Source organism: Rhineura floridana, chromosome 6 (assembly GCF_030035675.1).
Source record: "Rhineura floridana isolate rRhiFlo1 chromosome 6, rRhiFlo1.hap2, whole genome shotgun sequence".
In the NCBI taxonomy this organism is placed as follows: Eukaryota; Metazoa; Chordata; class Lepidosauria; order Squamata; family Rhineuridae; genus Rhineura; species Rhineura floridana.
In genome coordinates this window covers 128447824-128459198 of record NC_084485.1, presented here as the reverse complement: position 1 = coordinate 128459198, position 11375 = coordinate 128447824, and the positions used below count along the sequence as shown (strand labels likewise).

The 11375-nt window shown below is 44.5% G+C and overlaps 1 protein-coding gene across 1 annotated transcript; it reads right to left on the bottom strand.

Moving 5' to 3' along the window:
* Nucleotides 1–2165: 2165 nt before the first annotated feature.
* Nucleotides 2166–10081, bottom strand: S1PR1 (sphingosine-1-phosphate receptor 1). Its single transcript, XM_061633851.1, has 2 exons — nt 9426–10081; nt 2166–5214 (listed from the first exon to the last, which is right to left on the bottom strand). The coding sequence occupies exon 2, from the start codon at nt 5068–5070 to the stop codon at nt 3940–3942; it is 1131 nt and encodes a 376-aa protein (XP_061489835.1). The 5' UTR covers nt 5071–5214; nt 9426–10081; the 3' UTR covers nt 2166–3939.
* Between the last annotated feature and the right edge of the window lie 1294 nt (nt 10082–11375).

Genomic DNA, 11375 nt, shown 5'->3' with positions numbered 1-11375 from the left:
CCTGTATAGCTTGATCTTAATTGTTGTGAATTTATTTATTTATTTATTTATTTATAGATTTATATTTATTTTATTTATTAGTTAATTTGTATCCCGCCCTTCCTCCCAGCAGCCCAGGGCAGCAAACAAAGCACTAAAAACACTTTAAAACATCATAAAAACAGATCTTAAAATGCATTAAAACAAAACAGCGTTAACATTTTTTAAAAAACAACTTCAAAAAAGGGTTAAAACATTATTACAAAAACATATTAAGCAATTCTAACACAGATGCAGACTGGGATAAGTTTCAACCTAAAAGGCTTGTTGAAAGAGGAAAGTCTTCAAAAGGCACCAAAAAGATAGCAGAGATGGCGCCTGCCTAATATTCAATGGGAGGGAATTCCACAGGGTAGGTGCCGCCACACTAAAGGTCCATTTCCTATATTGTGCAGAACGAACCTCCTGATAAGATGGTATCTGCAGGAGGCCCTCACCTGCAGAGCGCAGTGATCAACTGGGTATATAAGGGGTAAGACGGTCTTTCAGGTATCCTGTTCCAAGCTGTATAGGGCTTTGTACACCAAAACTAGAACCTTGAACTTGGCCCGGTAGCAAATGGGCAGCCAGTGCAATTCTTTCAGCAGTGGGGTGACATGTTGGTGATACCCTGCCCCAGTGAGCAGTCTCGCCACTGCATTTTGTACCAGCTGCAGCTTCCGGACCAACCTCAAGGGCAGCCCCACATAGAGCGCATTATAGTAATCCAGCATGGAGGTTACCAGTGCGTGGACAACAGTGGTCAGGCTAACCCGATCCAGAAACGGCCGCAGGTGTCTCACCAGCCGAAGCTGGTAAAAGGCACTCCTAGCCTTTTACCCTCCTTATATCTCACCCTTCCTCCCAGTAGGAGCCCAGTAAATTACTACTGGAATAAGAGTTTAATTGTTCGGATAGGTACTGGTTCTGGTTTGAATGCTGCCTCGTTGAACAGGTGAGCAAAATTAGACATTCTTGATACGACCTTTTATCCATGTGTTCTGTTTTCCACACAAATATTGATCTGCCCCTTCTGACTATAGAAATAATGTGAATGTTTTCACATGTTTCTGCAAGACCTGCTCCCTGCATTTCTGGCTGATTTCCACCTGACCTGGAAGGGTGGGGCCCTGTCTCTCTCCAGCTACAAAAGCAGCAACTGCTGAAGGGGCCAGAGACCATCTACCTGTGTGAGTTTCTGCAAGACCTGCTCCCTGCATTTCTGGCTGATTTCCACCTGGCCTGGAAGGGTGGGGCCCTGTCTCTCTCCAGCTACAAAAGCAGCAACTGCTGAAGGGGCCAGAAACCATCTACCTGTGTGAGTTTCTGCAAGACCTGCTCCCTGCATTTCTGGCTGATTTCCACCTGGCCTGGAAGGGTGGGGCCCTGTCTCTCTCCAGCTACAAAAGCAGCAACTGCTGAAGGGGCCAGAAACCATCTACCTGTGTGAGTTTCTGCAAGACCTGCTCCCTGCATTTCTGGCTGATTTCCACCTGGCCTGGAAGGGTGGGGCCCTGTCTCTCTCCAGCTACAAAAGCAGCAACTGCTGAAGGGGCCAGAGACCGTGTGTGTGTATGTACCTGCTACTCGGGATGTCTATAGACTACTGGGGTTAGTTGTTTTTTAGTTTTTTGGGGGGTCAAGATTTAATTTTGGAGATTCATTTTTGCTGTTATTTGGACTATAGCATATTTTTGTTAAACACTGTTGTGAAGTGTGTGGGGATTGTTTAATTGTATATTTATTGAGATGTTCTCATTAGTTTGTTGTTTATTATTATTGTTTGGCTACTTATATACTGTGTATATTTATATGTTAAAAATAAAAATGCTACTTATTTGCTGAGAAATTGAAGATTTTTATCTAGGCCTTTTTATAAAGCGTTTGGTTCTCTTATTGTGACACATTTAAATGTTTTTTCTTTTCTTTTAATAATGTTATTTGTTATTTAATTTTGAGAATTGCATTATTGTATTCATGCTTTATGATGTGTTATATTCATGTTTTTGTAAGCCGCCTTGAGGGCCTTTTGGCCATAAGGCGGGATATAAATTTAATAAATAAATAAATAAAATAAATTGTGCTGGTAGCTGGTCATAACTATAGGTATGAAAGAAAAAGGACAGAAGGAATAGCCACAGAAGAACTCGTAGAAAACCCCCAGTTTATTAATGTTTAGAGGTCAATGAAGCTATGTGCAAATTGTACAACCAGTCAGAAACATTTTAAATATTTTTTAAAAAAATTGCACTAGAAATACTAGAAGGCCAACAGTCTTATAAAAACCCCACTTATAAATTCAACCAATATTTGTACATGAATCAGCTGTCCAATACATTACCACAGTAATGCTCTAGGTCACTAGTCTTCAACTGGTGGATCAGGGACCACATGTGGCTCATGCTAATGGAGACCTTACTGTTAACTTCTTTTCAATGTTTAGGTTTGGAATATCCTGCATAAAAAACATGTGCTCTACAACTCAATTATGGCTCCTCCCCAAAGGAGGATGAAAGTTCCTGTGACTTTAACAGTTGGGGAGTAATTTTGTGCTAATATTTTGGGTCTCTCTTCCCCGCACTTTCATGGCAAGTTTAATCTGCTGAAATTTTCTCTCCTACAACTGGACTGAAGTAGTCCTGCTATCCTCATTTTTGCAACTAGTCACTCCTAAGGAAAAAAGAAAAAAGACTGAGACATGCACAAAATAATTAAAACTGGGTCCCACATTGCAGGCTGAGATTAAAGGTAGGGTCCAAAGTCTTGATAAAATTGAAGACGACAGCCACTATGCTTGTTAGCATTATACACATTCAACCCGATGAATTCGGGTTAGAATATATACACACACACACACACTAACAGTTGATGCTGTAACAAATTACATTCAATTAAACACAAATACTTTCTGTGGACATTGAAAAATGATAAACACCTGTCAAAATCATGAATGTTCTGGGATATAAAAAGATCTGGAGCGTGATCCAGTGGAATGTAGACCATTGCCTTGTAGAGAAGACAAACCTTATCCAACTTTAAATGCTTCAAATGCCCCTAAAAGTCATCTCTCAGACTAAGCTATGATAGTATTATGGTGAGGATAAATGAGACAATAGTTGTTGTATAGCACTTCATATACTGAGGCACTATAGAAATTGCCAATAATAAATGTACTTTGTTATTGAGTAGCTCATTTATCAAATCCAGTTCCAAGGTTCAGATGACATTTCCTCAGTTCCAAACAGCCCCAACCTAACTCAAGTGCAGTCCCATTGAATGCAGGGAGATTCAGCTACAGCACATGGTGGGCGGCTGTGTTCTTCAGACTAACCCACTGCAGTCTTCAGTGTTCCAGTTCCCACCGACTTTCAGATGAAAGTCAAGTGCCAGAGTGTCACTTGCACCTTGGCCAATATGTTGAGGCAAAACCCTTAGATTCTCTTTACATTTACCCAGAAAGAATCTGCTGACACATTTGCTGCCCTTGCTGCTCAGTAAGGAGGGGAGGGTGGTAATTCAAAAACAGCATGATCTTTGTTTCATGGGTTCACATTTTTCTTGAGAGGAAAAGAATATTTGACTATACCTTTTCCCTCTGCCCACCCACACCCCTACTCACACTCTCATTCAACAGGCGTTGCTTTACCAAGGTTTCAGTCTTCAGAGTTATGTAGGACATAAACACTTTCAACAACCTTAAGTGGCCTTGGTGCAAACCTGACACCACACAACAAGCTTCCAGGGAGTGAATGTTTTCAAGTGGAAGCCATCCACTTCACCCCTAGTTAAGTGCCCCCACTTTCCCCTTCAGACCTATCTCTTCTCACATATCCTTTCTCTCTTCTTGGCTGGAGACAAGTGAGCAGAACCATTCCATGTGTCAGCCTTCGGCGGGCTCATGCCTCCTCCTCATGAAAGCTCCTAAGATGAGGAGGTGACATTACCCGAAGACACAACAGTCTCTGGAGAGTCGCCCTCATCTTTCTGCGGATGGGAGGAATTGTCAGACCTGCTTCGACTGAACTCAATTCCCCCAATGATTGGCCTCTTGAATTTGGTTCCAGAGTCTGTGGTGGGGCACTTACAGCATGACATAATCTTGACAAAGGCCCTCCGCATCTCCTTGTTGGTTAGCGTATAGATGATGGGATTTGTAGCCGAGTTGAGAACTGCCAGTACTAAGAAATATTCAGCTTTGAGGAGGACTGGGCAAGACCTGACTTTGCATCTCACATCCAGCAAGAGAAGGATAAACAAAGGAGACCAGCAGACAATGAATACACTTAAAACAATGATCACTGTCTTGAGCAGAGCCAGAGACTTCTCGGAACTCCTGGTGGCTTTGGCAGCATTCTTTCGAAAAGTCAGCCTACGGCTCCTTGTCCTTACCAAGATGTAGATCCTGCAGTAAAGAACTACTATAGACAACAAGAGGCCAGTGAACACTGTGGTGCAGAACAGGATATAATGCTTATGGTAGAGGGGCAGTACAGTGGAACAGCTTGGTAGGAGTTTGATGCAGTTCCAGCCCATAATTGGGAGACCTCCTAGTATCACAGAGATGACCCAGCAGGCACTGATCAACAGGAAAGAACGGGAACTGTTGCTGCCATTATGGAGTTTCATCTTAAGCATTGTAATGTATCTCTCAATGGCAATGGCCAGGAGGCTGAACACTGAAGCAGACAATGCCACAAACATGCTCCCTTCTCTAAGAAACCACTGGGCAGGGGTGAGGGTGTAGGTCTTGTGTCCAGATAATAAGAGGTTGGCAACATAAGCTACCCCAGCTAGCAAATCAGAGAGTGCCAAGTTACCAATGAAGTAGTACATAGGCCTGTGGAACTTCTTGGTTTTCCAGATAGTCAGAAGGACAAATATGTTCTCTAGGATGATGAAGCAGCAAATGATGATAAAGACCACTGAAGATACTTTGATCCCAGTGTCCACTTTCTCATTTAGCTTCCCTGTGAAGTTGTAATGCTCAATGATGATTCCATAGTTGACATAATCACTATAGACCTTCATATGGGACCCTGTGGTAGAGTCCATGGTTCCAGCCTGGATCGCAGTTCTCCAGACAGCTGCCAAGAGGTGCTGTGGAGCAGAAATTTCACCAGCTGCCCTGATTGCAATGTCCAAATGTCTGCTGCTCCGATGTCTAGCACCTTCTGGGTAACCTCAGAAACCACAGTCCTGAAAAGCAGGAGACACAGGCAAAAACAGAATTAGTTTAAAATAAACTGTTTTAGGTTATTGCAAGTCAAAAGTCAATGATGTATATTATTCAGATTGTTTTTGGTTAAATAAACCTCATCCAGCATCAGCAGCAGTAAGAACAACTCATATGAAACATTGATACCTATATTAGGTTAGGTGTTATGTTTTAACGCCACAGTAGCAAAGGGGAAGGTAATGCGTAGGACAAACCACCCCAACCTCATATAATTTCAGAGCCTTTGGCACATGTTGCCATCATACATTAATGGTTTATGCTTATAACCATGAAGTCTAGAGAAACTCACTCTCATTTTTCATAAAAGATAATGAGATTTCTGCAGTAAAAACCAAATTATAGAGTTTGCAATCAATCACAGCAGCAAAATTAAACCTTCTGTCCTTGCTTAAAAGGCTCAACACTACGTGACTGAACTAATTAAAAAACAGCCTGTTGACCTAATTTGGGGGGGGGGGAATGCTAGAGACAGCAAACCTGACTTTTGAAATAAGTAAATGGCAGAAAATGGGAATTGCACAGGATTTCTACATTTTATCTGCTGCAAAAGGTTCCCATATAGTTCCACAGAAAGTTCAGTGTACAGCCTTATAGTGCAGTCCTACACATGTCTACTCAGAAGTAAGTCCTATTGAGATCAATGAGGCTTACTCCCAACTAAGCATGCTAAGAATTGCAGCCTAGCCATCTTGGGTTCTTAATGCTCTACCTTAGTTAGATGCCTCAAGTTGTAGAAAGAAAATAGCTTTTGTCGGTTCTGTATATGCCAAAAGTTATAAATGTCCATGAGAACAGGTTGGTAGAAAAGGTTTAAAGGAAGATGTAATTCAGGAGCAGGGAACCTGTTGCCTTCCAGAAGACTGTTAACTTTCAGCAGTCATTGGAAAAAGCTATCACTCAGGGATAGAATATCTGCTTTGCATGCAAAGGTCCCAGGTTCAACCCCCAGCATCTCCAGGTAGGGCTGGAAAATACCCTTGTCTGAAACCCTGGAGAGCCACGGCCAGTCGGTGTAGGCAATATTGGCTAGATAGACCAGGGGTCTGACACAGGATAAGGTAGCTTCCTATGTTCCAGCCCCAGCCAGCTTGGCCAAGGGTCAGGGCTGATGGGAGCTGTAGTCCAGCAACATCTGGAGGACCACCCGGTTCCTCATCCCTGGTGTTAACTAGTAAAAATGGGGAAGTTGCCCTCTATCACCAATAAGAACTGGAGCAAATATGTCAGCAAAAACAAATATCAGTAAAGCTAGAACAAAATTAAGAGAGAAGAGGAAAGCCTCCTGAACATTTCTAATTGGGAGTGGGAGAAAGAGAACAGAATGGCCTTTGGCTACCCTCCTGCAGGCAGCTTGGAGATTCCTGTCCCATTGATTTAAGTAGCCTAACTTGTATGTGTGCAGGATTTGCAATCTACAATTGAATTAGCATAGGAATGCCCTATAAGCTAATCAGGGAAGGGGAAAGTGAAGCTTGTTCTATTCATTTCGTACCATCCATTCAAAGCTGAACTATACTCACTTTCCAACACAGTGAGCTTCATAACAGAGGGCCAGTTCACACATAGAGCTTAAGTGCCCCCCCCCCACACACACACACACAAAGCCTTATCATTAAGCCTGGAATCAATGACTGCAAAGTGATCAGACCTTCAGTTCTGTGTTTATTGAAACCATTCTACAGGCACTGCATCATTTAAACTTGAACACTTTTTGGGGCAACGTTTCAAAAGTTGGGTCAGGCTTGGAACCCAAGTGGATCTTCACCTCCAAAACCATCAATTATCCACCACTATAGCACACTGGCATGGTTGTAAAAAAAGGGAAAGGTGTCGTCGCACTTACGTCTTGCGACGTTTACTAGGCAGACCATATATGTGGGGTGGGATTGCCAGTTCCTTCCCCGGCCTTTCTTTACCCCCCAGCATATGCTGGGTACTCATTTTACCGACCACGGATGGATGGAAGGCTGAGTGGACCTCGACCCCTTTTACCGGAGATTCGACTTCCTCCTTTCTTTGGAATCGAACTCCAGCCGTGAGCAGAGCTTCGGCTGTGTTACAGCCGCTTACCACTTCAAGAATTTAAGAGAACTGGGCTCTTACATAAGCCCTGTACAAATAGTGAGTGAGCGCATGCAAGGAGGAGAGGGGATTGTACCTTCTGTATCTTTTTCAAACCCTAAACATTCTGCTTAAGTTCTAAACCAAACCTATGCGCATACTAATTGTATGCACAATCGGGTGTAGCTGCCTTCTGTAGAGTTCCTAAGCAAGTAGAGTGCACTTATGTGCACATAGCCCATCCATGTTTGCACTCTGCTCAGGCTGGGAAAGTTGGGAACTATGATAGTGAGCACAACTGGAATGTCCCCACTTCCCACATTTATAGCAAGCATCTGTATAGGGACATGAACACTATATAACAGAAAGAGCCCTGAAGAGCATCAGGTCTAGTTGACTATAAAGTGATCTTTCTGAGTCAAACCCTTTTAATAGATCATTAGCCCATACGATTGAAGGTGAGAGCCAAAAAGACCATGAAGGACTTTTGACAGAGCTTTGGATTGGCAAAAGCATTTAAGCAAGCTAGATGATCCCACATACCAAAAGGAAAAAAAGAAACCAAGGACATCAGCCAAAATGAACTGGGTAAAAATTGCTCCTGTCCCCATATGTGGCAAGTTTTTAAACTCTGAGGATAACAAAGCTTCCATTTGTTGGATCCTCCAATAAATGTATTAGTTCTATTCCTTCAACATTCATTCTCATGTTTTGCCTACCTCTAATTCCTCAAAAAAAGGAAGAAAATGTTTTTTAAAAGGAACACCCCCCATTACATACAGAATACCCCGAAGTACTTCGGAGGTGATGGTCCACTTGGGTTCCAAGCCTGACTTAGATTCATACTACTGAAACTTTGGTCCAAAAAGTGCCCCAGTGCCACTGAACTATCCAGTCACTGCCTCCTTCTTGGATTCTGTCATCCTTAACTCTGCTCACAGCCAGAGTTCGATTCCAATGAAAGGAGGAAGTCGAATCTCCGGTAAAAGGGGTCGAGGTCCACTCAGCCTTCCATCCATCCGTGGTCGGTAAAATGAGTACCTGGCATATGCTGGGGGGTAAAGAAAGGCCGGGGAAGGAACTGGCAATCCCACCCCATATATACAGTCTGCCAAGATGTCACCCTAAGAGTCGGAAATGACTCGCACTACAAGTGCGGGGACACCTTTACCTTTACTTTTTAACTTGACACCAAGCACATTGGGCAAGCTTTCTAATCATTACACAGAGCTCAGATGCGAAAGGTCTGCCTGGAAAGCTTGCATGCTTCTCAGCAGAGGAACATAAGAAGAGTCCTGGCAGACCAGACCAGAGGTATTTTGCATATTCAGTTGCTGGGCAGTAAGTATGGAGAAAGTCAAGAGATGAGGCTGCCAAGTGTGTACACCCACTATATACCACAGCATTCCAGGGGAGTTTGCTGCTCCTGATTAACACAGCTTATTCCTGAGCAACTTTCTGCCCCCACCGATTCCTGGTGGGAGGCTGAGTTTTCCTGGCTTACTCCCAGCAAACAGATCCAGGCCACATTCCTCCCCAAAGCCGTTTCCCATGTAATTTGGTAGGCCAATGCCAAGCAGAGGGCGGAAGGCTGCAATCCTGTGCACTTTCCTAGACGTAAGCCCTGCTGAACACAATGGGACTTACTTCCAAGTAAACATGCATAGGATTGCATGGCATGTGTGTTTGAAAAGGCAGAGCCAGTTTCACAAGTGATCCCTTAAGTCCCGTCCATTTCCCACATTAGAAGGATGCAAAGCTCAGTTTGCCAGCGAGCGTGCACACTCAACAGGGAGCTCACAGGTTGTTGTTAATGTTGCATTTAGAAATTGTTGCAACCCACCTTGGGACCTTTGGGTGAAATTAATCATCATCACCACCACCACCACCACAGCAGCAGCTCCCAGCCAAGTGTACTTGCAAGCATTTGCAAACACGTTCTTACCACATTTACACACACACACACACCAAAGCGTCCGTCTAAATTCCAGAGCACCTTACTTAAGAGTACAACCATGCGCCAAGTGGACTTCAGTCCAAATCCTCCCTGGCCACCCCGTCATCCTTTCGCTGCCATCCCACGCCCGCGAGAACCTAGCCCGACTCTTACCTCGCTCAGGAAGGGCACTGGTCTCTCCGGAGGCGGCTGCATCGCCTGCGCTTCGCATCGCGCCTCTTCCATACGCTGCTCCACTTGCATAACAAAAGCCGGGGCTGCCTCCCTAGGTCATTCAAAAAAGCTTCCTTTTTGCAAAGTGGTTCCCACCCCTTCGAGTTTCCTATTATTATTTGGCTGTCCCCTCCCCTTTCCCTACAGAGGAGACTTAAGCTGCTCTCGTTCACTTTAACTCTTGACGAACCTTGCAAAGCACCAGCCAGGGAAAGACAAGCGCTTCTGCGCGGCACCCGCTTGTCTCCTTGGCTGGGTTGATTCCTAGGCGGCAGCCCTTAGCCGGGCGTGGCTGCGGAAGGGTTAACACCTATTTCCTTCCTGCCCGCTGGCTGCTTCCAAAAAGTTTACGTCTGGGTGGAGCGGTTGCTGGCGGGGCTCGTACTCAGGGGTGTCTGCATGGAAGAGGTGGAAGGGGGGGGCGGCGGCGGCGGCCCGGCTTTAAAACCGCGGAGCGGGGTGGCTGGAAGAAGCACCCGAAAGAAGAGTTATCTGAGGAGGAGCACTCCAACCACCGTCTGGCCCCGTCGGGTCTGCAATAAAGCGGAGTCATCCCAAGCAGTCCAGGCTGATTCCTCAGAGGGCTCTTCCCCACGGCAGGGTTGCCCGTGTGTGTTTGTTGTAACGGGACACTGCTCCTGTGCCTTTAACAGCAGCTGGATCCGCAAAACTGTAGGAGTTGATAATGTTAATCTCCATGCTCTCCTTTCTGAGAGTTACACTGCTTTAAAAACCAAGAGCCGGCTTCCCCTTGCTCTCCAGTTGGGATACAACTAACGTTGGGCAGATTTTGTCTATTTGTTTTTATTTAATCAATGTATCGCTTAGCATATAAAAAGTCTAAGCGGTTTCCAGCAATATCAGCAGGGATACACGGGGAAATTAAGACAGGATCAGCGCCACAGGTCAATTATAAGCCATCACTAGTTGGGGCTGAGTGCCAGGTGTACTTCTTCGATGCACTGTCCTGTAAATAAATCTCTCTCTCTGGTCTCATCCAGACCATACATTTAAAGCACATGGCTTCCCCCAAAGAATCCTGGGGACTGTACCCCCAGCTACAATTCCTAACACCCATAACAAACTACAGTTCCCAGGATTCTGAAGCCATGTGCTTCAAATGTATGGTATGGATGTGACTTGTGACCTCTCTCGCTGTCTGACACACACACAGTTGTACAGCGTGGTAATGCAGAGTTTACCTCCCTGGGTTTGATCCTTTTCAACATTCCCTCCCAAGTCTCAAAACCCAAGGACTCGTTGAATTTCTTGAGGGTTACAAACCCTGGTACCACTCTGTTCTCATTCTTATCTAGAACTCTGCTCTTCATCTGCACCCTCCTCCTCATCTGGACCCTCCTCCTCACTAACTTTGGCAGCTTTTTCATTAGACTCCTCATCTTGCTCATCATTTCCAAAGGCATCATTCCTCCTTTCCTACATGGTCTATGACTTGATCCATCATCTACAGGAAGACCTTTAGGGAGGTGACGTGGTGTGTAGTTTCGCTGCTTTCATCCTGACAATGATCTCAGTATGTGAAGAGTCACTTCCATAAGGTATCTTCCATTTCCTTCAGTTTCTTGTACTGCGTCATCTGGATGGTTTTCTTAGGTTGCTAGTGCATTTTCCTGTCACTTTCCTTATTGCAAAAAGTCTGGGGGGGGTTTAGAAGTGTATTTGTTGTACAATAGCTCCAAGTCAACTTTCATTACGCATTCTGAATTTGCAGGTATGTTCTTTGAATCCCACCTGACAATAGTGACAGTCTCGAAGTGGCCTTAATATTCTCTTCGTTTTCATGCAAGATCTGGTGGGGGGTCTCAAATTCTGTGGAAAAGTCATTTAAGCTATCTTCAGTGCAACTGACTAGCTCTCCAACTGCTGTTA

Coding starts and splice junctions, on each gene's coding strand:
- S1PR1 (XM_061633851.1), bottom strand. CDS start 5,070: ATGGACTCTACCACAGGGTCCCATATGAAGGTCTATAGTGATTATGTC.